The sequence below is a fragment of the Megalobrama amblycephala genome, linkage group LG2 (assembly GCF_018812025.1).
Source record: "Megalobrama amblycephala isolate DHTTF-2021 linkage group LG2, ASM1881202v1, whole genome shotgun sequence".
In the NCBI taxonomy this organism is placed as follows: domain Eukaryota; kingdom Metazoa; phylum Chordata; class Actinopteri; order Cypriniformes; family Xenocyprididae; genus Megalobrama; species Megalobrama amblycephala.
This window is the reverse complement of record NC_063045.1, coordinates 52,679,545-52,706,953: the sequence shown is the minus strand read 5'-3', so window position 1 is coordinate 52,706,953 and position 27,409 is coordinate 52,679,545. Positions and strand designations below refer to the sequence as shown.

General features: G+C 38.6%; 2 protein-coding genes and 1 pseudogene across 4 annotated transcripts; 2 read left to right on the top strand and 1 right to left on the bottom strand.

Moving 5' to 3' along the window:
• The first annotated feature begins 1,244 nt into the window (after positions 1-1,244).
• On the top strand, positions 1,245-18,603 carry LOC125262226 (interleukin-13 receptor subunit alpha-2-like). Of its 2 annotated transcripts, none has more exons than XM_048180844.1 (11): positions 1,245-2,780; positions 4,301-4,388; positions 4,471-4,643; positions 4,739-4,875; positions 5,158-5,326; positions 11,395-11,482; positions 11,565-11,740; positions 11,836-11,972; positions 12,253-12,421; positions 15,760-15,850; positions 15,965-18,603. In XM_048180844.1, the coding sequence occupies exons 1-10, from the start codon at positions 2,708-2,710 to the stop codon at positions 15,822-15,824; spliced, it is 1,275 nt and encodes a 424-aa protein (XP_048036801.1). In that variant the 5' UTR covers positions 1,245-2,707; the 3' UTR covers positions 15,825-15,850; positions 15,965-18,603. The 2 variants fall into 2 exon arrangements, with proteins under 2 accessions (XP_048036801.1, XP_048036802.1); XM_048180845.1 differs by lacking the exon at positions 1,245-2,780 and adding an exon at positions 2,801-4,026.
• Positions 16,707-17,801, bottom strand: LOC125262695 (annotated as a pseudogene).
• il2rga (interleukin 2 receptor, gamma a) lies at positions 18,465-26,350 on the top strand. 2 transcript variants are annotated; one of them, XM_048180847.1, is made up of 8 exons: positions 18,465-18,603; positions 19,391-19,478; positions 19,561-19,733; positions 19,829-19,965; positions 20,243-20,411; positions 25,566-25,635; positions 25,753-25,846; positions 25,956-26,350. In XM_048180847.1, the coding sequence occupies exons 1-8, from the start codon at positions 18,531-18,533 to the stop codon at positions 26,202-26,204; spliced, it is 1,053 nt and encodes a 350-aa protein (XP_048036804.1). In that variant the 5' UTR covers positions 18,465-18,530; the 3' UTR covers positions 26,205-26,350. The 2 variants fall into 2 exon arrangements, with proteins under 2 accessions (XP_048036804.1, XP_048036803.1); XM_048180846.1 differs by having other exon boundaries at positions 25,536-25,635.
• Positions 26,351-27,409: the final 1,059 nt, after the last annotated feature.

Genomic DNA, 27,409 nt, shown 5'->3' with positions numbered 1-27,409 from the left:
ACCCACCTCCATTGAGATTTCTTGTACTGTATTTGCAAAACTACTGCGCTGGTGAGTGTAGTTGTTGTAGTCCAGAGCTGTGCTTGGAGTATTTACGACAGTGTGATTCACTGAAGGAACCTGTAGGGGGAGCTTTGCAAATCTTACTGAGTTCCGCTTTAAAGGTGCCCTATAACTTCTTTTTAAAAGATGTAATATAAGTCTACGATGTCCCCTGAATGTGTCTGTGAAGTTTCAGTTCAAAATACCCCATAGATTTTTTTTTATTAATTTTTTTAACTGCCTATTTTGGGGCATCATTAACTATGCACCTATATATAGGTTGCGGCCCCTTTAATTCTCGTGCCCCCCCTCCCCTGGAGCTCGCGCTTGCCTTGAACAACATAAACACAGTTTACACAGCTAATATAACCCTCAAAATGGATCTTTACAAGATGTTCGTCATGCATGCTGCTTGCATACATCGGATCATGTAAGTATAGTATTTATTTGGATGTATTACATTTGATTCTGAATGAGTTTGAGGTGCATGCTGCATGGCTAAAGCTAACATTACACACTGTTGGAGAGATTTATAAAGAATGAAGTTGTGTTTATGCATTATATAGACTGTAAGTGTTTAATAATGAAAATAGCGACGGCTCTTGTCTCCGTGAATACAGTAAGAAACGATGGTAACTTTAACCACATTTAACAGTACATTAGCAACATGCTAACGAAACATTTAGAAAGACAATTCACAAATGTCACTAAAAATATCATGATATCATGGATCATGTCAGTTATTATTGCTCCATCTGCCATTTTTCGCTATTGTTCTTGCTTGCTTACCTAGTCTGATGATTCAGCTGTGCACATCCAGACGTTCTGCCCTTGTCTAATGGCTTGAACATGGGCTGGCATATGCAAATATTGGGGGCGTACACCCCGACTGTTACGTAACAGTCGGTGTTGTGTTGAGATTCGCCTGTTCTTCGGAGGTCTTTTAAACAAATGAGATTTATATAAGAAGGAGGAAACAATGGAGTTTGAAACTCAGTGTATGTCTTTTCAATTTTTTTTCAATATTTAATTCTAGGGCACCTTTAAAGAAAAATAGGATAGAGGAGAAGGAAGTTCAACACTCTAAATTTAACCTAAAGACATTTTTGCTTTTTAGTATGGTTGAAATAGATCATTGAAGGTCAGACATTGGTTAAAGTGAGATTAAATACATAAAGTATATTTGTGTAATTAAATATAGTTAATTATTACAGGTTTGCGTAAAATCCAGAGATTGCATTTCACTCTTTTTATTCATTTTGAGGAATACTGAATGTTTTCATGCAAGTGAAATGAGTAAATGCATGTTCACATTTAGTCTAGAACTATAATAACCATCATGTTGACACAACGCACACAACACCTCTGCACTTTATTTTTGAGAGGCGTCAGTCAATAAATGTGAAAAAGTAACTTAGATATTTTCTGTTTTGTTGTGAATTGAAAAAGTAATGCATTACTTTACTTGTTACTTGGAAAAGTAATCTGATTACATAACTCAAGTTCCTTGTAATGCGTTACCCCCAACACTGGTTATAAATGATAATTATATGTCATTTTGATATGTATCAATGGTAAATACTGTAAATCATGTGTGTTACCCTCAACACTGGCTATAAATAATAATTATATGTCATTTTGATATGTGTCAATTGTTAATGCTGTAAATCATGTACATTTTCTGTCATGTTCTATTTTGATCCATTAGTGAACCATAATGGTATTACTTCTATACAATCTTGCTGACTCGATATTGATTTCACAACAACTTTTAGTCTAATTTTCCATGGAATGCAATAGAGCAAAATGACAGAAAGTGCTCTGAATCATCTCTTAATGTTTTTAAACTGTAAATGGTGGAAAATTTTCTGTTAACACAAAATCTGAACTGGGTGCTGGTTTGAAGTCAGTATTTGTGTGGGAAGGTTGCCATGGATGAGCATTTTGCTGCTTAATCAGCCACCAGATTTATAAATCAGTAAATTAATATTTATAAATCACTCTTTTTTTTTGGCTCATACAACTAATTTTGTCTTTAGAAAAGCAAGTTACTTGATATAGATGCACCATATAAAATATATATATACATATATATATATATATATATATATATATATATGTATATATGTACACTAAAACATTGAAAATGTATGAAAAGTAATATAATAATAATTCTTCATAGAATCTCCTACATATGATGCTGAAATATAATTGATCATCAGTTTGTTTAATGGTTTATCTTCAGTACAGTTTATGACCAAGTAAATTTATAGATATGGTAGTGCAAAGTTTGTTTAAAATATGAATTGTGAATCATTTATTTTGCTGTTCTTGATGATTATATAATGTATAAATAAAGGCCAGAATATATATTTATTCCTTATATATATTAGCACGACTTATTTTAGGTTTTTGATAACAGTATGTGTGTTTTTATGTAACAGTGAAATGCTAACTGCAAAATAAAATGTGATGAAATATCTAATTCCTATTTTCTTTTATACACAAATTTAGCATTCAGTTCTTTTTGTGATAGGCGGAGAGCAAAAAGTAGCTTCGTCAACAGAAAATTGCACACATATGTTGGCCCACAAAGAGCAGATTTATTCAGGGCAGAACAGAACATCGAACAACAAGTTAGTTAGCTTATGTGACCCTGTCCAAGATGATATTACTATTAGTCAGTCTTTTCCTTGGGAACATTCCTTCATTTGCATTTTCAGCATCATCCAATCCGAGTAAGTATTGTTCAGGAGATCAAAACCTTTCATCAAAGTTTTCCTTAACCCTTCTTAGGACAACTTAATTGAACTTTTTTGATCCACTTCAAATGTTGATTACTGTGTTTGTTTGTTTTTGTTTTTCCATGTTTTTAGATTGTAGGTTACATTGTGTTGCCTTTACTAGACCTAGTATAAAGCACGTTCTTTGGTATTTATGCTGCAGATTTTTTAAAAGGACATGATAGATAAAACAGAACAATACAGGCTAAACATTTGGTCTAATGGTATCAAACAAACCAACGGCAAAAAACAACTTATCTGTACGTTTGTAATTATGTCTATTTAATCAGTCTTTGAAGCTGTCTGAAGTGCTGTTGCACAACAGCACTTCAGACTGCTTCAAAGTGATTCTCAGTGAATAGTGCAGATTTATGTCAAGCGATTGCTAATGAACTCGAGATGATGAATTATGACAATGTCTACTTTATGGCCTTTATATAATATGTTTTAGACAGTTGTAAGAATGCATATTTTATCTCTCTCATCTGATGGATCAGCCCCCAATAGTAAATAAGATAAATACTAACACTCCAAATAATAAATAAGACTCAAAATAAGAGTAACGGTGTATTTCGGGCTTGTTTATAATTAAAAGTCACACGCTAAATTTTTATTTACTGGTATTTTGGTTACAAAATAAATTGTATTTAATTTGATTTCCATTTATTATAGGCTGGGATGCACCCCAGAAAAGACAAGAAAAGACTAAAAACAATATTTGGCACATTATATAGATTTTACTAGTATCAGTAAAATCTGTATCCCATTCACTGAGAGCTGTCACACGTGGTTGAAATCAAAGTAGAGAATGCAGGATTTAATTGCAGCAGCACATTTATTAAACAAACTCCAAAACAGACTTACAGAACAGAACAAAAACAACAAAGTATACACAACAGAGAACTGACAAATGAACAGAACAAACACAGGGCTTAAATACACAGTGAACAGAAGATCTAACAAGACTAATTAATAAGACACAGCTGAACATGAACACTAATCAAATCAGAAACCATAGTAACAAACAAGTGGCAGGAAACTGAACAAAGGAGAACATGTGACTAATGAAAAAAAAAAAAAAAAAAAACTCTAGACATGAACAGCTAAACTGAATAAAACACAACTCAAAGCATGACAGTAGCAAGGACAACTCTACTATTTAAATGCAGTAATTTTGCATAATTTACAATGCACAATATTGGTATGTAATTAAAATGAATTTCAATAAATAAAAATATTGTTAAAAATCACACATTATTTGTTGTTTGTCACATGTTAGTAGACCATTTTTGTGCTGTGGGTAATAGGAGTTTCCACCCTGCTACCACCGCAAGTAGACTATATTTCAAACCTGTGGGAAGCACTGTATTCTTTAGAATTTGTCACAATATTCATATCTCATGAGTTTGGAAATAAACTAAGGATCTACAAAGTATACCAAAGAAGCACTTACTGTTTCTCTCATCTTTACCCAGAAATAAACTGCCTTATCATAAATCTGGACTATGTTAACTGCACATGGAGTGAGCCTGAGCTCAAGAACAATTACAGTTTCAAGAGCAGGTGCGTATGTTGAACAACATAGAGAAACCTGCCATTTTGGATAAAAATATCAGAACTAACAATAGACTTTGATTTCTCTTAGGTTTACACATGACGAAATTCAGGATTGTCCTGAATATCACAGGATTAATGGTGTTAATGTGGGCTGCGTGTTTCCCTACAAAAAACAACAAAGGTTTAATACGTTAAACACATGGCTGTACAGTGACAACGGCAGTTTGGTGACAAATCAAGAACATGATCTGAAAGAATATGGTAAAAAATGTCATTCATGTTTCTTATGACTTGACAGTAACTGTATAGAAATAACTTGTTGATGGATTGATACGTTATACTGTGTTTCTAATCAGTGAAGCTTAACCCTCCGTTCAACCTGACTTTGGTGGAGAGAAAAGATGCTGAACTGTGGCTGTACTGGAATGTCACGAACAATAACAACTGTATTGAGAGTGAAGTTCGCCACAGGACAGACAACAATGACTGGAAGGTATAAAATTATTATTATTATAAAACAAACTCTGATTGGATGAGCCACATTCGAAACACAAGCAAATTGTACTCTCATGGCTTATTAATTTATTATGAAAAGCTTGTGCTGATATTCAGACCAACAGCACAATTTGGAATTTGATAACGCATTTTTTACAACAATTAAATAAACATCAATAAACGGAATAAGAATAAATGATCATTGTTATGCATCTCACCTTATGGTCATCTGATAAACAGACAAAAAACGTGGCACAGTTACCAACTTCTCTCTCCACAGAACACCTCTCCAGGCACAAGAAGCTCCTTCAGTTTGCCTTTTCCCTCCAGAAAAAAGTATGAGTTCCAGGTCAGGTCTCGAATATCATTATCGTGCGGAGAGTCCAAGTTTTGGAGCGACTGGAGTCAGTCTGTGTACTGGGGATCTTTAAAACCCAACAATGGCACAGGTACCAATGCAGGACACATCTTCTCTACATAACAAGTCTCTCAGTGCCTTATCTGACATAATTGGCTGTGTTTACGTGAATACAAACCAAGACGGGTATTTTAACACACCAGTGTGTGTATTTGACCATTCAAACGCAATAAGCTGTGAAAGTAAACTAAATTCAGCACAGAAAGCCACCTGTATCAAATTCAGTTCTTTTTCGCATTTTATTGTGCTTTTAATGACTCATCATCAAGCATGTCCAGCTCTTTCTTAATTCATCCATGTTTCTTTGCTGCTCTAGACTCAAGGAACAGAACAAAAACAACAAAGTATACGCAACAGAGAACTGACAAATGAACAGCACAAACACAGGGCTTAAATACACAGTGAACTTAAGATCTAACAAGACTAATTAATAAGACACAGCTGAACTCGAACACTAATCAAATCAGAAACCATAGTAACAAACAAGTGGCAGGAAACTCTGAACAAAGGAGAACGAGGGGTTACACAGGTAACCTAGGTTCTGTGAACAAAGTCAACACGCCACAGTATGGGTCAGCCTTGCTAAGGATGAGCTGTCAGGAGACGGTATATTAAATTAACCACACCCTGCTTGCAATCACCGTCTATATATACAGGTGTTAATCACCCGGCCCTTTCTCTTTTTCCGACTGGCTTCAAGCAATCCCCGAGTGACCACGCCTCGTGGCATGTTGACTTTGTTCACAGAACCTAGGTTACCTGTGTAACCCCTCGTTCTATTTCACTTCAGTCAACACACCACAGTATGGGTCAACTGTGTACCAGATAAGGTCAGGAGGGGAAATCTAGCGGGGCAATAACCAGGAAAACGATTAATGCGATAGAACCTGGCAAACGTCAAAGAGGATGACCAACCTGCTGCTGCACAGACTTCCTCCAGAGAGGCCCCTTTAAATAGCGCCCAAGAGGCACCCACTCCTCTGGTAGAGTGGGCCACCACCCCCTTGGGAGATGGCATCCCTGCGCTGTGGTAGGCTAGTTCTATCAGCCTGACCACCCACCTTGCGAGCCGCTGTTTGGACACCGCCTGGCCTCGCACTGAGTCTCCGAAACAGACAAACAGCTGATTAGTCCGTCTTAACTGTTGAGTGCAAGTAATATATGTTTTCAGTGCTCTGACTGGGCAGATTAGATGCAATCTGGCTGCTTCTGCAGAATCATGAGGAGGGGGATGAAAGGGTTCTAGCACCAATGGTCTGGAGACATAAGAACGAGGTAAAACTTTTGGCAGGAATGAGGGGTTTGGAAGGAGTGAAATAGATGAATCTTCTCCCAATCTCAAGCACGCAGGGTGTACTGACAAGGCATGCAATTCGCTCACCCTCCTAACTGAAGCAATAGACAAAAGAAATGCAGTCTTCAATGTAAGAAGTTCTAGCTCCAAAGACTCCAATGGCTCAAAGGGGTGTTCTGTCAGAGCCTTCAGGACAACGGCCAAGTCCCATGAGGGAACTAGCCGAGATTGAGATGGGCATAACCTACGAGCTCCTTTCAGAAAACATTTCACAAGAGGATGGACACCAACTGTGTTGCCTCCATAGTCCATATGGCGATCAGAAATAGCAGCTACATATCCCCTCAAGGTTGACTCTGTCAGACCTGTATCCAACAGGGACTGGAGAAAAGACAAAACGGACTCCACCTCGCCTGAAACCGGGTCTACTCCCCTGGACTGGCACCATCGAGAGAACCTTTCCCACCGAGCAGCATACAGCTGCCTTGTAGATGGGGCTTTTGCCGCATGCAAAGTTGTTAGGACTGCCGCCCCAAGAGCTCTGGAAGGCTCCCGTCTAGAGGCCAGACGTGCAGCTTGTACCTCCCTGGATCCAGGTGCCAGAGTTTCCCCTGGGCCTGAGACAGCATATCTTCTCTGACTGGGAGACACCATGGTGATCCCCTCTGCACTGCCACCAAATCTGGCATCCACGACTGCTGGGGCCAATCTGGTGCCACCAGCAGGACTTTGGCCTTCAGGATCCTTACTTTGGCTAGGACCGCTGGCAGAAGAGGAAAAGGGGGAAATGCATAGAGAAGCATCAGAGGCCATTTGTTTGCCAGAGCATCCACTCCCAGTGACCCCCTGGGGCGCACTATTGAATACCACAGGGGACAATGTGTGGTTTCCACTGAGGCAAAGAGATCCACTTGCGCCACCCCGAACCGAGACCAGATCTCCCGCACCACAGCTGGGTGTAGCCGCCATTCCCCTGGCCTGGGGCCTCCCCTGGACAAAAGGTCGGCTGCCACATTGTCCTCTCCCGGAAGGTGTATGGCCCTCAGGGACACCCCCCGAGCATGTGCCCATAACAGAAGGTCTCGAGCTCTGCTGTAAAGAGACGTTGAACGTAACCCGCCTTGGTGGTTTATGTATGACACTACCGTGGTGCTGTCCGAGCGGACAATCACATGCTTCTCCTGAAGCTGAGGCAGAAAATGGATTAAGGCCTGAAATACTGCCTCCAGTTCCAGCAGATTTATGTGTGCTCCTCTCCACGAGGCACTCCATTGCCCCTGAACTGGACTGCCTCGCCAGACAGCACCCCAGCCTTCCTGTGAAGCATCTGTTGTTATCGTTTCCCTTGAACATACCGGGCCCAGTGTAACTCCCTGCTCTAGGCCTGGAGTGGAGAGCCACCACCGAACTGTCGGAAGACAATCCCTGTCCTTTGGAATCAGTCACTGTCCATTCTCGTATGGACTCACTTTGTATTTCGCTAACCATAGCTGCAGTGGGCGCATGTGTAGCAATCCTAATGGTACCATCTGACTGGCTGCTGCCAATAGGCCAAGCAGCCTCCGGCCAAACTTCACTGTAACCTGCTCCTTCTCGAGGAGCTGGGATAGACATTCCTTCAACACCGATTGCCTCTGGGAAGTCAGAGATGCTCTCATCAATGTTGAGTCCAGGGTTAACCCCAGGTACATCACTACCTTTGTGGGAACGAGACAAGTCTTCCTGCTGTTTAGCTTCAGCCCCAAGTTCTGTAAATGGCCTAGGACCACCTTTATGTTGCTCCTGGCCTGCTGCTCCGTAGGGGAACAAATAACCCAGTCGTCCAGGTAATTTGCTATACGTATGCCCTGACGACGAAGGGGGATGAGCGCTGCATCCATACATTTCGTAAAGGTGCGGGGAGACAATGACAGGCCGAAGGGGAGAACATTGTACTCGTATGCATTGCCCTGGAAATAGAACCTTAGGTACTTCCTGTGGTCCTTGTGAATTGGGATATGAAAATAAGCATCCTGGAGGTCCACTGTTGTGAACCAGTCCCCTTGTCTGATGAAGGTTAAAAGAGTTGATATGTAAGCATACGGAAAGGCAGCCGTTTTAAATGACGGTTGAATCCCTTGAGATTGAGGATGGGACGAAGACTCCCATCCTTTTTCGGAATCAGGAAATAGGTGGAATAAAACCCCTGCCCTATTGCCTCTCCCAAGGGCAGGTGTGTTATTGCTCCCTTTCCCAGAAGGACTGATACCTCTGCTGCGAGAGACTTGCGCTGTTTCCTGTCTCCTAAAACAGTAGGAACAATCCCTTGAAAACTGGGTGGTCTTGACCTGAATTGGAATCTGTATCCGAACTCCAAAGTGCTTAGCACCCATGGGCATCGAGTGCATTGGCGCCAATGGAGGAGCTGTTGACTGGAGAAGTGTGTGGCCGGAGGCTGAGAACCGTCAGCGACGATTCCTTCCGCCTGACATCCGTGTGATGGAAGTCTCTGCCTGTCTGCCCCTACGAAAGGACTGCCGAACTCCTTGGCTTGGTCCAGCCAGAGCCCCTTGGGCATCTGGTCTACGCTGACTTGGGTAGGCCTGGTTTAACGATTCAGGCCGAGTCCAGCTACTGCCCCCCCTTGTTATCCAAGGCCCACGAATAGCTGGTGCTCGACGTACAGAGCGTGTCAGTTCCCTTGTCCTACGGGACTGCTCCAACGTTGCCTCTGAAGGGGCTCCAAAGACCTCACCAGGGACTAATGGAGCTGCTACAACTGCCATGCAGTCTTGGTCCAAAAGATTGGCCTGAGATAGCCAAACTTGACGACGTGCTTGAACCACACTGGCCATTGACTGTCTCAGAGCTTGCGCATGTGCACTTGTTCCTCGGATCAGCATGTCCACCACCCGCAATGTCTCTGGAATGTCTTCGCTTGTCAAAGTCGAGGACAAATCCTGCAGCATACCTTCTAAATAAACCAAAAGGAGGGAATTGGTGCATGCAAGTCTCGCAGACAAGGCAGAGGCATGATAGGCTTTCCTCAGCTGATTGTCAACTACCCTACAATGCTTGCTAGGGTGTGTAGCATCTCTGCCAGCCCTGGCAGTTGTTCCTGCCAGCATAGCAAACGTGGGCCCAATCTGCGGAGCTGAAGCCAGCCCATAAGCTGCCGCCCCTGTCAGGTTGCCCAGCTGCGTCCTAGGGAGGGCAGTGGAACTCGGGGCCTTCCACGAAGAATGCAACTCCGTTATAAAGTCTGGAAGTATAGGCAAACCTTCTATTTTCCGGCGCTGTGAGCCTCTGTCAAATACTGAGGATGAAGTTGAAGTAGCTTGTGGAGTTAGGTTTGCCCGCTGTGCTGCCCTAGCAATCACTGCCTTATCTGACGGATCCAAAGGAACAGGATCCAAGGACTGAGAAGAATCATCCCCCATTTCTGAATCAGAGAAGTCCTCTTGATCTGATGGCATGGCATTGTCTTCCCTTCCAAACACACCAGATGCTATCACAGATAACTCATCTGGGTGGCGGCATGGCTGTCCATGCGTCAGCTCCCCAGGACCTAGAGGCCCTAAAGGCCGCTGTTGTGCCTGTAACAAATTATCCAGAGTCTCTTGCATCCCTTGCATTTGCCTCTGAAGATGATCCACTTCTACATGTTTGCGTTTGTGAGATTGCTTACGCCTGACACCTTCCTCTTGAAGATCCTGCTCAGGCCGATACTGCACTTGGCCTGCAGATGTCTCTTCTGGACATTCAATGTTGTCTTCCCCTTGCATCTTGATAGGGAAGTGAAAATAAACCAGCTAGCTTTTGTCTTCACAGACAAAGAGGGTTTCTCTGGCTGACTTGAACAATGAAACTCTTTCCACGCTGTGCTTAAAAGAGCTTACTCCAACTTGGTAGCTTTTCACCTTCATAGGTGAAGAGGCCCCTTTACAAATGATCTGTGTAACTAATAACACCTAAATTATAAATAATATATCACTTATTATAACAAAACTTATAATAACAAACTTAACCCTACTAATTTAAGCTTTAAATGGCTTAATACTCACCTTCACATCTTTGTTTTTATATAACAGATCACACTAACGCGGTAGCTTTAACCCTCGCGGGTAAAGAGGATCCTTTCCAAACAGCATGCGGCCACGAGGCAACTTTCACCTTCACAGGCAAAGAGGCTCCCGTCCACCAGCTATTATAATGAAACAAAGCAACTGAATCTTACCGTTAACAGCTCTATCGATAGCCAGGAGGCAAAAAAGAGAAAGGGCCAGGTGATTAACACCTGTATATATAGACGGTGATTGCAAGCGGGGCGTGGTTAATTTAATATACCGTCTCCTGACAGCTCATCCTTAGCAAGGCTGACCCATACTGTGGCGTGTTGACTGAAGTGAAATAGAACATGTGACAAATGAAAAACAAACTCTAGACATGTACAGCTAAACTGAACAAAACGACTCAAAGCATGACAGTAGCAAGGAGAACTCTACTATTTAAATGCAGTAATTTTGCATAATTTACAATGCACAATATTGGTATGTAATTAAAATGAATTTCAATAAATAAAAATATTGTTAAAAATCACACATTATTTGTTGTTTGTCACATGTTAGTAGACCATTTTTGTGCTGTGGGTAATAGGAGGAGTTTCCACCCTGCTACCACCGCAAGAAGGCTATATTTCAAACCTGTGGGAAGCACTGTATTCTTTAGAATTTGTCACAATATTAAACCTCATGAGTTTGGAAATAAACTAAGGATCTACAAAGTATACCAAAGAAGCACTTACTGTTTCTCTCATCTTTACCCAGAAATAAACTGCCTTATCATAAATCTGGACTATGTTAACTGCACATGGAGTGAGCCTGAGCTCAAGAATAATTACAGTTTCAAGAGCAGGTGCGTATGTTGAACAACATAGAGAAACCTGCCATTTTGGATAAAAATATCAGAACTAACAATAGACTTTGATTTCTCTTAGGTGGTTTATACATGACGAAATTCAGGATTGTCCTGAATATCACAGGATTAATGGTGTTAATGTGGGCTGCGTGTTTCCCTACAAAAAACAACAAAGGTTTAAAACGTTAAACACATGGCTGTACAGTGACAACGACAGTTTGGTGGTAAATCAAGAACATGATCTGAAAGAACATGGTAAAAAATGTCATTCATGTTTCTTATGACTTGACAATAACTGTATAGAAATAACTTGTTGATGGATTGATACGTTATACTGTGTTTCTAATCAGTGAAGCTTAACCCTCCGTTCAACCTGACTTTGGTGGAGAGAAAAGATGCTGAACTGTGGCTGTACTGGAATGTCACGAATAATAACAACTGTATTGAGAGTGAAGTTCGCCACAGGACAGACAACAATGACTGGAAGGTATAAAATTATTATTATTATAAAACAAACTCTGATTGGATGAGCCACATTCGAAACACAAGCACATTGTACTCTCATGGCTTATTAATTTATTATGAAAAGCTTGTGCTGATATTCAGACCAACAGCACAATTTGTAATTTGATAACGCATTTCTACAACAATTAAATAAACATCAATAAATGGAATAAGAATAAATTATCATTGTTATGCATCTCACCTTATGGTCATCTGATAAACAGACAAAAACGTGGCACAGTTACCAACTTCTCTCTCCACAGAACACCTCTCCAGGCACAAGAAGCTCCTTCAGTTTGCCTTTTCCCTCCAGAAAAAAGTACGAGTTCCAGGTCAGGTCTCGAATATCATTATCGTGCGGAGAGTCCAAGTTTTGGAGCGACTGGAGTCAGTCTGTGTACTGGGGATCTTTAAAACCCAACAACGGCACAGGTACCAATGCAGGACGAACTGATCACATCTTCTCTATATAACAAGTCTCTCAGTGCCTTATCTGACATTGGCTGTGTTTACGTGAATACAAACCAAGACGGGTATTTTAACACACCAGTGTGTGTATTTGACCATTCAAACGCAATAAGCTGTGAAAGTAAACTAAATTCAGCAAAGAAAGCCACCTGTATCGAATTCAGTTCTTTTTCGCATTTTATTGTGCTTTTAATGACTCATCATCAAGCATGTCCAGCTCTTTCTTAATTCATCCATGTTTCTTTGCTGCTCTAACGTGTTTAAACAGTCCTGGGGCCGTTCTTCATACGCCGCTAATTCAGTTAGCTGGATTTGATTGATGACGATTTGGCATGCACTGACCCCTGCACTGCACAGATATATTTACACACAGTAAGATAAACTAGAAATAGAAAAATCTCTATAGATTGACATCGCCATTTCAGCCAACCCTACTCCGCATCTCCCCTCACATGCTCTCACAAAAACACCTGGGCTGCATCTGAAATCGCATACTTCCCTACTATATAGTAGGCAAAAACAGTATGTGACAGAAGAAGTATGTCCAATTTCACAGTAGGCCTACTCATAAAAGAGTAGGCAAAAAGTACCCAGATGACCTACTTCTTGTAGCAAGATTCTGAAGTGTGCATATATGGTGGGCACTTAACTATCCCATGAGGCCACAGGAGAGGATTTGTGAATGGCAGTAAAGCGGCACAACTGACGCTGGGAGGTCACGTGACAATGACAACATGGCGAATGTAGAATGAATGAATGAATGAGGCATTTATATATCGCATTCCTATGTACTACTGTACACCCAAAGCGCTTTACAATCATATCAGGGGTGTAGCATCCACTTGGATGATGCAACGGCAGCCACAGAATGTCCGGATTGCATTCCTACTACACACACTCATATATAGAATGCATTTAAGCGGTCACGAATTGATTACTTATTCAAAATAAGTACCTACTCAAAAGAGTATGCGATTTCGGATGCAGCCCTGGGGCCGTATTCACAAAACATCTTAAGGCTAAAAGTAGCTCCTAACTTGCCGATTTAGGAGAAACTCTTAAAAATAATGGGCGTGTCAGTCCTAATTTTAGGACTGCTCTGAGTATTTCACAAAGCATTTTAGCGCTAAAACTAGCTCCTAAATCTGTGAAACGTTAGGAGTAGTCAAGAGGACTCCTAAGTCACTAAGACCAAATCACAAACAGTCCTAATCCACCCAAAGACACTGTACACCATCGAGGCAATAGCAATAGAGCCTTGGGTGCTGAACCTTTTCTTCATAAATGCAATACATTTTGATTTATAGATTTGAATCTACGATGAGACGCCAAAAAAAATCTTTAACAAATAAATAAATATTGTCTGATTACCTGTGGTAGTGGTTTTCATGAGTTCATACTTACAAATGATTGAATAGAGTAAAAAAATATATAATAAGTGTATTTGGTGTGCTGTCCAGGGGGATTGAGGGCTCCGAGCTTGGAATTTAGCCCAAACCCAAAGTTCTCGTCTGTGTATATATTCCTCCTCTCGAGCTGATTAGAAAGACCGTTTGAATGTGTTTCTCCCAAACTTTGTTTATAAAACATAATTTGTCACTTGAATTTTGCATTTTCTTGAGATGCAGACATCCAAGAGGTGGACAATTAACTGTATATACTAGTTTAATTAGTGACACTTAGCCTACATTTTAAAACCTTTATGGCAACAAGATGACAACATTTTATTTTTACTATGGCAACATTTTATTAAAAAATATTTATTTGAATAGGGCAACATTTGTATTTTAAAACCTTTATTTTAATATGGAATCATGACACCTCATTCTACAATATTTCTATGATTAAATCGCTGACTCCTCCCCATCAGCCAATCACTGTGTGTATTCTCCATAGCAACGAGGTCAACCCCGCCCTTTCTCTTAGCTTAAGACTTCAGTCTATTCCTTAGTAAAAGTTTGTCTCAGCAGCTTTGTGAATAGGTTTTAAGAGAAAACTCTTAGCTAAGAACTTTTACTGCTATTTAGGAGAACTCTTAGTAGTAAGATAAAATGTTTTGTGAATACGGCCCCTGATCTACATTGAACGCGAAAATAAGGCGTGGCCGTGACGCGACACACATCACAGCCAATCAGAACAGTTCTCTCTGGTTTCGCTCGCTCTCACTCGCAACGCACTGCACACATATCTTGTATTTTCATGTCTCCTGTTATGCTTCACCAGACTGGATGCTTTTTATGGACTTACTTGTTTGAAAGTGAGGTATTTACAGTCTATGGGTATTTGTCATAACATCATGGGGTATGGAATCAGACTCTTTTGGTGTAACTGGAAACCCATTTTTTTTTACTTTTTTTTCAAGAATTCACTGTAAGTTAACAAATTTTACTTGAAATTCAAATTAAAACCATTTGAATTTAAAAGTTGTTGAACACAATATCATTTTGATACAAGCTTTTGTAGAAGAGATTTATTTTATATTGAATTCTTCTGTTATTCCAAATAATATATTATTTGGAAAGAAATTGTTTTTAAACACCAGAATCCAAGCTATTAAAGCTTGCTTGTGAAACTTGGCAAATATCACAGGTAGATCAATTTTATAATCACATCTCAACAAAAGATCTATGCCACCCACCACAAGCTTTGAAAATGTTTACCATATGCTGTCCTTTTCATTAATTTATTTAACCAAATAACCTTAAATGTATTATTCAGTGTTTCAAGAGCCTTTACCAACACCCACACTTGCGTCATTGTACTTGACCACTATTTCCTGTGTTTGGCCCAAGTGTTCAAATGGGCGTCAAGAACTTGACTACCCGATGAGACACACTTAAAGTGTAGTAATGCAAGTATTTGCAGCTTTATGTACACATTTAATGTAAAATACTTTAACATAAAGCTCTAAATGTCTGTTCAGTAGTCCCTATGTGACAAATGGCAAATTGTAATGCTTGTAATTAAGTGATAAAAAGTAGTTGCAAACATTTTACAAAATACACATACTCATCTTTGCAACAATAAAATGTGTAGCACTTTGTTTTACTACCAAATTATATGTAATATCTCATTAAATTAACATCTCATGATTTCAGGGCAGATGAATTCCTGTACATGATGGATGATAGGATCCAAAGCGGTATTAGAGATAGTGTGGATTTAGTGCATGAAGTGCATTTTTACTGCACTAAAGCATGAAAATATAATAGGCCTATGTTTGCGGAGATTCAGGAAACATGCTAAGTTGAAAACAATTATGAAAAGTACAGCACTGACTTTAATGGCATCTCATTTCCCAGAGAATCTGGCTCTCCAGAGCCACAATAATACTCATCATAATCGCCCAGTTGCTGGTTCATACTGAGAGACAATTATGATGGCAACATAGAGGTAAGCTACAGTTCTTCTTTTTTCATTTATGTACCATAATTGAATTTGTTCTTTAATTCATAGTGGCAAAGAGGGGAATGTGAGAATATTTCTTTTTTCTTTTTTTTCACAAAGAAATGGCTGTCTATGCCTATAGATCTGGAGAACGGCTTCAAATCCAATTTCACAGAGCGTGCCTGTCCTGTGCGCTAGTACAAAATAGTGTCTCAGTGACAGTGAAAGCATCCTCTCCAACCCAATAGACCTGTCATCAGACCATACATCATAGTGTAAGATGTGTCTGTGATAACATATTTAGCAGAAAGAAGTCAATTCTGAATATGATTTGTGTACTGGTGGGAAAAGCCCATCACCTACCAACCCATGTATTATCTGATTATTTAGCTGAGTGCTATTTGTGATTCATGCTGTTGCCAGTTAGTAATGTAGTTGGCAGTTTAAATTCAACTAGAGTTTCATTATAACTATATAAGTCTCTGAGATTTTACTTTTAATTTTTTTTTTTTCATCATTAGTATTGAGCATGTTTTTGGGATGTTTAACATTTAGAATGTATGTGAATTTGCTATTTTAAGATTTAAGATGATCAGATTTTGTACACAAATATTATGCTTAAAGAATGTAATGCCTTTGCAATCATTGAATAAAAACATTCAAAAACAGCTAAACTACAGTTTATCTGTCACGGAATTACAAACACAATCGAAATTATATTAAAAAATATCCTGCTCTTCTAAGCTTTATAACTGGAGTGAATGGTACCCTAGATTTTGAAGCCCAAAAAAGTGCATCCGTCCATTATAAAACTAATCCATAGCTTCTGGATTCATGTTCACGAAAGAGTTGAGTTCCGGCGGAAAGGTGACTTTTGACCTGACATATGACGTAGATCCTCTTCTCTTGTATCGAAATCCTTCGACATCTCTCTTTAAAACTTTATTTTAATTTTTAAAACCCTTTAAGTACATCAGGAAGAACCTAGTGAAGAGAGAAACATTAATTCTGTTTGTCTGGAGATGGAGAGATTGTATAACATCAGAAATGTGAAATAAAACTGGATCCCTCACATGTAATTGGCCAGGTTGTGTTCTTCAAGCGTATGGGTCTCAAAGCCATGTGGAGTTGTATCAAAGTAATCACTCCCAATACCACATATAAAGCATTTGGTCTGAAGAAGCAATGCAATGTGTAAAATCAGACATACAGCTAAGTATATAAATACTTCATATTGGAGAGTAATGAACTCAGTACCTCCATATCTTCTTTTACTTGCTCTTGCTGGTCTCTCAGCTCACCAAAAGCATCAATGATCAGACCTGTGCAGACAAACATGCATTGGCATTGAAGTGTTTTCAATCTAATCCAGAAAATGAAATCTCATAGCCTGCAATAAATCTCCAAAATGTAAGATTTTATGTGGTATATTTGCTAGGACGTTACTCAAGTTGAATAGCAAGACAAGTCTCACCTTTAATGATGGCCAGCAGGATGACGATGACAAAGAAGAAGAAGGTGATGTCAAAGACCACCCGATAGAGTTCATACTCATCCCCTGCTGGGTCCTCAATCTCGTCTCCTATATATCCACCTGTTTTCCATTGTGTGTGATGGAGGACAGAATTGTACACAGGGTCTTGACACCCATTGCAATGTCCAAAAGGTGACAAGCAAAAGAGGAAATTGTTGTAATGTCCAAAAGTGACACCACTGTGTACTACACAAGGTAGAGGAAAGTCTAAAAATAAAGCATACTTTAGTGCATATGACATGAAGTTTGTTTTGCAAAAATATTAAAGAAGTCACAAAAATGACTTGTGAACAAAACTCCAAACTTCCAGACCTGATACTTCATGTAAATAGCAGTGAGTCTGAAAAAATGGAATTCACTTGATTTCACAACAACTTTTAATCTATTAGCATAATTTTGTATGTACCTTGTAGAGTAATGCATTGGTGCAAAATGTTGAAAAGCATCTCAATGTTTTTACAATTCAGTAATTACTGGAACATTTTCTGTTAATGCAACTTCTGAACTGGCTGCTGGTTTGAAGCCAGTATTTGTGTGGGAGGGGTGCCATGATGAGCATTAAAGGTTATCTTTTGTAGAAAATCTGCTGCATACTAAAGCCACCAAATGTCTAAATCAGCAAATGAGCATTTATAAATCACTCTTTTATTTGGCACATACTGTAGAACTAATCTTGTACATATACATACTGTATATATATATATATATATATATATAGAGAGAGAGAGAGAGAGAGAGGGGACTAGAACATTGAAAATGTCACAAAAATGTGAAATTAATGGATTAAACAAAAAATGTAAATTAATAGTAATTCATTAATGAATTCTGATGCGAATCATTTATTTTGCTGTACTTGATTGCTATATAATGTCTAACCAAAGGCCAGAATATATATTTATTCCTTATGTCTTGCATATTTTTGGTTTTAAACTCAATAAATGAGTTAAGTGAATCGGCATCTGCAAAATAGTATGTAAAAATAGGTTCAAATGAAAAACACAAATTTAGCATTCAGTTCTTTTCAGGCAGTGGCTTCTTCGGAAACAGGAAATCTCGCATATACGTCAGCCCACAAAGAGCAGATACATTCAGAGCAGAACAGGGTAGACCGAAACAGACACAAAACAAGCGAGTTATGTAAACCTGTCCAAGATGATATTACTTTTATTCAGTCTTCTCCTTGGGAACATTCCTTCATTTGCATTTTCAGCATCATCCGAGCCAAGTGAGTATAATACAACTATGCTAATTTGAAAATAAAATGTAGCTTTTTTCTTTATTAATTAGATTTGACATTATGTTGCCTTTACAAAACATATAACACTAAGTATAAAAAAACAAGGTTTACAAAAGTAATTTCTTAAAGGGTAGTGTACGTTGTCTTTTTATTTATTTATTCCCCTTTTTTGTGGTATGCATTTTAACACTACGGAAGTAATGTGGTTGTACAACATTTAAGATGTTAAAATATAATATGATAACATATAGCCTATAGGGCCTAAAAGTCTAGCCACAGAGATTATTTCATCAGCAGAGGTGACCATTCAGTACTACTCGGGAAATTGTGAAATACTTCAGCAACCAGTTGCTGAGAAGTTGACAAAATGTTCAGACGCTCGCTTTCCAACATGTCTGATCTGTGGCCATGATGTGTACACGCAACATAAGCTTACAACCTTTTCTGTTTAGTTTTTTATACAAATGACTAAATTAACATATTCTAAGAACTCTTATGTAAGACATTGATTTTACTTTTAATTTTAATCAGTAAGATTTAATAAAATTGTTCAATCATGATTTTGACTAAAAAATATACATATTTCCTGTATGCATGTTTCTTTCCGGTCCTCTGAGGATGAGTACCCTCTACTGACAAACAATAGGCTATGCATTACTAACTGTCATTTTTTAGAATATTGAACCAAATTTTTGAACCAATATTGAAAAAATTAAGGATCTAAAAAGTATACCAAATATGCGTTTACTATACTGTTTCTCTCATCTTTATTCAGAAATAAGCTGCCTTATCATAAATCTGGACTATGTTAACTGCACATGGAGTGAGCCTGAGCTCAAGAACAATTACAGTTTCAAGAGCAGGTGCGTATGTTGAACAAAATATAGAAACCTGCCATTTTGGATAAAAATATCAGAACTAACAATAGACTTTGATTTCTCTTAGGTTTACACATGACGAAATTCTGGATTGTCCTGAATATCACAGGATTAATGGTGTTAATGTGGGCTGCGTGTTTCCCTACAAAAAACAACAAAGGTTTAAAACGTTAAACACATGGCTGTACAGTGACAACGGCAGTTTGGTGACAAATCAAGAACATGATCTGAAAGAATATGGTAAAAAATGTCATTCATGTTTCTTATGACTTGACAATAACTGTATGGAAATAAGAGGCTGATGGATTGATACGTTATACTGTGTTTCTAATCAGTGAAGCTTAACCCGCCGTTCAACCTGACTTTGGTGGAGAGAAAAGATGCTGAACTGTGGCTGTACTGGAATGTCACGGACAATAACAACTGTATTGAGAGTGAAGTTCGCCACAGGACAGACAACAATGACTGGAAGGTATAAAATTATTCTTATAAAACAAACTCTGATTGGATGAGCCACATTCAAAACACAAGCACATTGTACTCTCATGGCTTATTAATTTATTATGAAAAGCTTGTGCTGATATTCAGACCAACAGCACAATTTGGAATTTGATAACGCATTTTTACAACAATTAAATAAACATCAATAAACGGAATAAGAATAAATTATCATTGTTATGCATCTCACCTTATGGTCATCTGATAAACAGACAAAAACGTGGCACAGTTACCAACTTCTCTCTCCACAGAACACCTCTCCAGGCACAAGAAGCTCCTTCAGTTTGCCTTTTCCCTCCAAAAAACAGTACGAGTTCCAGGTCAGGTCTCGAATATCATTATCGTGCGGAGAGTCCAAGTTTTGGAGCGACTGGAGTCAGTCTGTGTACAGGGGATCTTTAAAACCAAACAACATCACAGGTACCAATGCAGGACGCAGAACTTATCACACCTTATCTATATAACAAGTCTCTCAGTGCCTTATCTGACTACTGTGCAGTAATTTAAATGGACAAACTGCAGAGAGACAAGTCAGTTGTGAGCACATCATCTAAATCGAACGTGAAAATGACGTGTGGGCGTGACGTAACACATGAGTCAATCACAATCACGGCCAATCAGACCATTTTCTCCACTTTTGCGTGCTTTCTTGAGCATGAGAAAGTGGGCATTTCTGAATTTGTTTGTTTTCAAACTGGTGGGTGTTTATAAATCATGCAATGATCACCCGACCCCACCCCTAAACCCTATCCACACTCTGACATGAGCAAATCATGAGGTAACGCACTAAAAAATGCCCCTCTGTTTATGGCCTCACCCACTGATCTGGTAACTCCTATAGAGTACCTCAGGGATGACATGTTTTTGTAGGCAAAACCCGGAAGCGAGTTAGCATTTTAGGACTTCCGGCTCCATGCCCCGAATTCAATGGGTTTTTTGAATGGGTTTTTGCTTAATCGCCTGAAATAAGGTCTGTAGTTAACAAAGCCTCTAAATATTTTCACATTTTGATCTATGACATAAAACACACCAGTTATAACCCGCTTCTGATTTTTTTAAACCTTTATTGTGTCTTAAAAACGGCGGTTGCTACCAAATTGCGACTTTATTTAGGCTTCAAAATGTATAAATGTTGTGTTAACTTGTAAAGATTATCTTGATAGACAAAACATGTAAGTGTCATAACCCTTTGTTAAATTTTCCAAAAGTCTATGGGAAAAATGCATAGGCTTTCAAACGAGGGAACCCATGTGCCGCTAACTTCCGGGTTGGCCTATAAAAATACGTCATCCCTGAGGTACTCTATTACTGTCCTGCAGAGACCTGTACTTGGCTCTCTTGCAACACACTGTGGCACACATATCTTGTATTTTCATGTCTTCCGGCCGTTATGCTTCACCAGACTGGATGCTTTTAATGGATTTACATGTTTGAACGTGTGGTATTTCATAAAATCCTTCCACAATCAGTTTCTCCACTTCTAATGATTAATATAGGCAAATTCCCTTTCAAGGAAAATCTGTTCACTCAGCGGCCATATTTGCAACGCCTTCAGACAGCTGTTTCTGCATCCAAGACCAAGTCCTATCTATTTGAAGGGGGGAATCCATTGAAATCTCAAAAACTGCTTGGCCAACTCACAATTAAATAACATATTTCAAATCAGCAACAAAATCTAACATGAACTGTCCCATAAATGCTGTTTCTTATGCTCAAATAGCATTAAAAAAGCTAATTTCTCTGGTCTGCCAGAGAAGTCTCAGGTCTCAAGTCTCAGGTTTCTATGGGAACCGGAGCTTCTAATGCAGTGACACAATGACTTTATCATTCAGCGATTGGCTCTTTTACTTAGAAGGCGGGACCTATTCCGCCATATTGCGCATTGCATCTTCTTCCATTCATAATTAATAGTAAACCGTCTATGGCCACGTTCATACTGTCAGTTTTTGGGAATGACAACCGCATTTACTTACAGATGTGAGTCTTGAAATGTCCCGTTCACACAGCAACTTACAGCAGCGTCTGGAACACTGTCTGTATGAACGTGCAACGACATTCAAGCCTGTATTCTCTTACTAGTAACCATAACAACAGTCACCAATGTAATATTAAAGATGGTGACGTCCATAAAACTGAAAAGTCTCATCACTTTTGACATGATAAGAGACCAATTGAACCGCGAGTGTATCCATTCAATCTTCATTAACCAACAGCAGCATGTAAACATGCGCTAGCCTGAGTGTTTAACCGTTGCACTCGCATGTCACGTCCTTTGCGACGTCTCACACATGACAATGGCTTTGAATTTGGAAAAGAAACACAAAACTGACGGGAGCCGCTCCGGTGGAAAACAGTGATTGGATCTAACACCTTAAGATGACGCACAGCTCATATTTCTGTCGCTGTAAGTTACCGAAAGCGAAACCACACACAAAACACCGGCTCTCTTGCACTGCATGACATGACAGACAACTAGTTGTCTAGTGCGATTCCATTCACACAGCGTGAAAATTCAGAGAATGCGGTTGTGAGTCCTGAAAAGTTCGGTTATAAAATGAGGTTGTCACTCCCGTAAATAACCGTACTGTTTGTGAATGTAACCTTATTAAGGACTCAAATACAGAACTGACAATAGTATTATTCTGCTGCTGTGTGAACATTTCCTATGAGGTGCGGTACTAGTCTAATGAGATTTCACTTCAGTGTTCATTCAGTGTTTATTCATTAAAGACAGAGTTTCCACACAATGGCAGAGAATTAATGAATCTAATCAAAGTCCCTTTAAGACAAGTCATTTCACTTGGCGGACATCTTTGAAACGCTTCCCGGGCATTCAAGTGCAGCTCCTATCACTTTGAATGGGGAAAAATCAAATCCTCCAAAGCTGTTTGCAGCGTTTTCAGTTAAATTTCATATTTGAAATCACCAATGAAATCTAACAACAACTGTCTCATAAATTTTGTTTCTAAACGCTCGAAATCATGACAAAAAATTGTATTTTTCAGGATGGATCAAGCTAATGAGCAGGTGCAATCCTAAATGCGTGTCTCTTATGTCTCATTTCGGAGGCGCGCATCTGACTGTTTCTATAGGAACAGGAGCTTCTAACGGCTGCTGCAGTGACGCGATGACTTTACCATTCGGCGATTGGCTCTAATTTATAAGGCGAGACCTATGGGCGAGACTTATTCCAAAGAATATACACTAACAAAAAGCGAAACTCAATAGAACTTTCCATTGCCAACACCGGCGCCCAGCAGCAGCCCTGCATTTCCGCCATTTTAGGGTGAAAGCAACTTGTCGGTCCACTAGTTTCCATGGCAATATCAGCTGCTTTGGTAAATTAAAGCTAAAATCCAACCTGAATGATGACAACACAGAATAAAATACTATCACTAGTGATCATCAAATCCTTTTAACAGTTTATTTTACAGACTTTGTGTTTAAGTCTTCCACTTTTTTCATAAAACCTTTGCTCTCTAGAAACCCAGTCAGTTTGGGTTAAAATTCTTTGAAGTTCAAGTATTAGCATTATAAACACTGAAATAATACCAACATATGAAATCAAATTAAGGACATACATCAAAAAAATTAGGAATGTTGGAAAATAAATATATAACAGAACATAACAGCTTGTTTTTGCAGTGTTGTATGTTAAAGCAAAAGTGTCCAAAAGTGGGAATTATGCGATAATGGACACAGCAATGCATCATGTATTTTAAGATCATTATGTGTGATCCATTAAAACGTACAATATATATTTCAATTCAGATAGTGGAGTAATACTATTACTCCATTAGGTCTGAAATATATTGTTTGCTGCAAACATGATGATCTTAAATGTATTAATTATTAATTTACTATGAATAAACGTGTAAAGTTGCATAAAATGGAAATACTCAATAAAGTAGGCTAACTACATTACCTCAGATGGATGAATGGTTGGATTCCACAACTGGTAAAATAAAACATACATAAGACAATACAACATTTACTGTAGGTGCCATAAAATTTACTAATGACTTAATTTGAAAAATGTTCTATTGCGCTTCTGATTTGGCAATGAAATTCGCTGATTTTGGGTGCGTAAGATGTGAAGGATTCTATGGTCCAGTTGGCATTTTCACCCCATAATGGCGGCCGCGCTACTGGAGCGCGATCTAGTGGCTGTTGCCCAAAAAGATAAGAGTTTCGCCTCTTGGATTCTACACTCTGCATATTCTGCCATATTGCACGTTGCACTTGTGCCGCGTCTTGTGTTATTCAATAGAGTGCCCCAGGGATGACGCGTTTTTGTAGGCCAACCCGGAAGGTAGCGGCGCACGGGTTCCCTCGGTTGAAAGCCTATGCATTTTTCCCATAGACTTTTGGAAAATCGCAGAAAATAAGCTCTGTGTTTAACAAATCTTTACAAGTTAACACAACATGTATAGATTTTGAAGCCTAAATAAAGTCGTCAGATATAAAAGGCTAACAGTAGTCTATAAACGGACTACAGCACACCATGGTCGCAGATCAACGTCGTCACCACCAAGCTTCCTCGAACTGTATTTAAAAAACAACTTTATTTAAAAACATGCTCGCTGATTATGATCTGCGCTGTGTATGAATACTTATCCACTTTTTCATGAGAAATGCTGTCCAAATGTCCCGTTTTTAATGATGACGTCTAAAGTCCCCACCAGAGGAAGTAGTCCCTTTTAGCAACTTGTTAGCAACCGCCAATTTTAAGACACAGTAAAAGTTTAAAAAATCACAAGTGGGTTATAACTGGTGTGTTTTATGTCATAGATCAAAACGTGAAAGTATTTAGAGACTTTGTTAACCACAGACCTTATTTCAGGCGATTTAGCAAAAACCCATTCAAAAAACCCATAGACTTTACGGCGTTGGAACCGTAAGTCCTAAAATGCTAACTCGCTTCTGGGTTTTGCCTACAAAAATGCGTCATCCCTGGGGCACTCTATAGTCTTTGATCTAATACAGAGCCTGTACCAATACCAAAAATTGCTCATTGCACTCAACCACTTGTCTACTTAGGTTACAAGACATATTTCTTGTGTTTGGCCTTATTGTTCAAATGAGCGTGAAAAACTTGACTACCCATTTAAAGTGTTGTAATAATGCAAAGCTTTACAGCTTTATTAATACTTTTTTATTGTTCAATACTTTAAAATAAAGCTCTAAATGTCTCTATGTGACAAATGACAATTTAGTAAATTGTAACACTTGTAATTAAGTGATAAAAAGCAGTTGCAAATGTTTTACAATATACACATATACATATTAATTTCTGCAACAATAAAATGTGCAGCACTTTGTTTTACTACCAAATTGTATTTAATATCTAATTAAATTAACATCTCACAGTTTCAGGGCATATGATTTCCTGAACACGATGATTAATGGGAGACACAGCCTCAAAAGTGTTCTGAAGCGGTATTAGAGATAAAAATATCATAATACATTTGTAGAGATTTAGGAAACGTGCTAAGTTGAAAACAATTATGAAAGGTACAGTAGTAATGGCGTCTCTTTTCCCAGTGAATGTGACTTCCATGTCTGTGCCATCAGTGGTGCTGTATGCAGTGGGAGCCACAGTAATACTCCTCATACTCGCCTGCCTGCTGGTTCAGAGTGAGAGGTTTGAACCCATTTTTGTCCATTAACCACTATACATTTACTTCAAAGATTTTAATTTAAAAAACTTCCACAAAAGTTCATAAGTGTTTTATTTAATCTAATGTTTATTGTTCCTTAGGTTAAGAATAATTTTAATTCCAGTGGTACCAAATGCAGGACAAAATGTAAGCAAATACCTTGCATCCCTTTTTGACAATGATGGCAATATAGAGGTGAGATACTGTTCTTCTTTTTTCATTCATGTACTATGCTTTAATTTGTTCTTTAATTCATAGTGGCAAAGAGGGGAATTTGAGAATATATCTTTTTTTTTTCACTCAGAAATGGCTGTCTATGCCAAAAGATCTGGAGAACGGCTTCAAACCCAATTTCACAGAGCGTGCCTGTCCTGTGCGCGAGTACAAAATGGTGTCTCATTCCAGCAGTGACAGTGAAAGCATCCTCTCCAACCCAACAGACCTGTCAACTGATTACCAATGCATGCATAGCTATTCATCAGCCTCCACCATAGCTGGACCTGCTGAAGCTCTACCAACCCAGGATTCATTTCCAGTGGATAATCCCGTCTAGGTGTCCGACTTAAAGGATAAGTCCACTTTCAAATAAAATTGAACACAAATTATCGGCTTGCACATGCTTCCGCTAAAAAGCTTACGCTGTATGTCCTACGTCTTCCCTAGTGGAAGCACGTGCAAGGTGATAATTTGTGTTTATAAAGCATATAAAGTTATATTTTTTTCTAAAATGACAGATCATTTCGCTAGATAAGACCCTTATTCCTCGTCGGGTATCTTTTAAAGCCCTTGAAGCTGCACTGAAACTGTAATTTTGACCATTTGGAGGCCAAGTGAAGTCCACTATAAGGAGAAAAATCCTGGAATGTTTTCATCAAAAACCTTAATTTCTTTTCGACTGAAGAAAGAAAGACATGAACATCTTGGATAATATGGGGGTGAGTAAATTATCAGGAAAATTTTATTTGAAAGTGGACTAATCCTAATCTGACTGAGGCAATTAAATTGGAGAGTTTAGGCTTGATTGATGAGAAGTAAAACATTTACAGCTTAAAAACAGGTTTTTCATATTATATAATGATGAATCTTAGTCAAAACCAGTATTGGCATTTTGCACACATTTTGTTTTTAAAAATCTACTCAGAGTAAAGTTACATATCCAAACAAGGATTTTTTGGACATTTTTTTTCCTTATGTTCTTTTGTTTAAGCAGGATAGTGCTTATAATTGAAATTGCATTCTTTTTTTATATAAAGATGACATGTTTTCTGTTCAGTTGCAGTAGCTGCACTATAGTAGTCATGTAAGCACTTTTAATTTTTTTTTTTTCCTCCCTAGATTGTGTTCATGTTCAGACTATTAATTTGTGTGGAATTATTTTCTAGTCATGTTATGTTCGCTGTTTTACAATTTAATGTACGTGATATTTCTGTAGTTGTTGGAACAGTTTTGTGGAAGCAATGAGATAACAGATATATTTAGCAAAAAGAAGTCAGTTCTAGAAAATGATTTGTGTATTTATGGGAAAAGCCCACCACCTACCAACTCATGTGTTATCTGATTATTTAGAGTTATTTGTGATTCATGCTGCTAATTAGCAATGTAGTTGCAGTTTCATTTCAACTAGACAAGTCGCTCTCTCTCTCTATATATATATATTGTTATTATATCTCTTAGGAAATGGTCTTAAATGCTTCTGAAATCTTAAAATTAAACATTGTTGGCAGCACTGAAATGTATGTCATAATGTGTGCTGTGTTT

Bases quoted from the DNA above. Each gene is read 5' to 3' on its own strand.
- LOC125262226 (XM_048180844.1), top strand. From the start codon at position 2,708: ATGATATTACTATTAGTCAGTCTTTTCCTTGGGAACATTCCTTCATTT. The intron at 4,876-5,157 runs GTATAAAATTAT...CTCTCTCCACAG, and splicing joins CAGACAACAATGACTGGAAG to AACACCTCTCCAGGCACAAG. The intron at 11,483-11,564 runs GTGCGTATGTTG...GATTTCTCTTAG, and splicing joins AATTACAGTTTCAAGAGCAG to GTGGTTTATACATGACGAAA.
- il2rga (XM_048180846.1), top strand. From the start codon at position 18,531: ATGATATTACTTTTATTCAGTCTTCTCCTTGGGAACATTCCTTCATTT. The intron at 19,479-19,560 runs GTGCGTATGTTG...GATTTCTCTTAG, and splicing joins AATTACAGTTTCAAGAGCAG to GTTTACACATGACGAAATTC. The intron at 19,734-19,828 runs GTAAAAAATGTC...GTTTCTAATCAG, and splicing joins ACATGATCTGAAAGAATATG to TGAAGCTTAACCCGCCGTTC.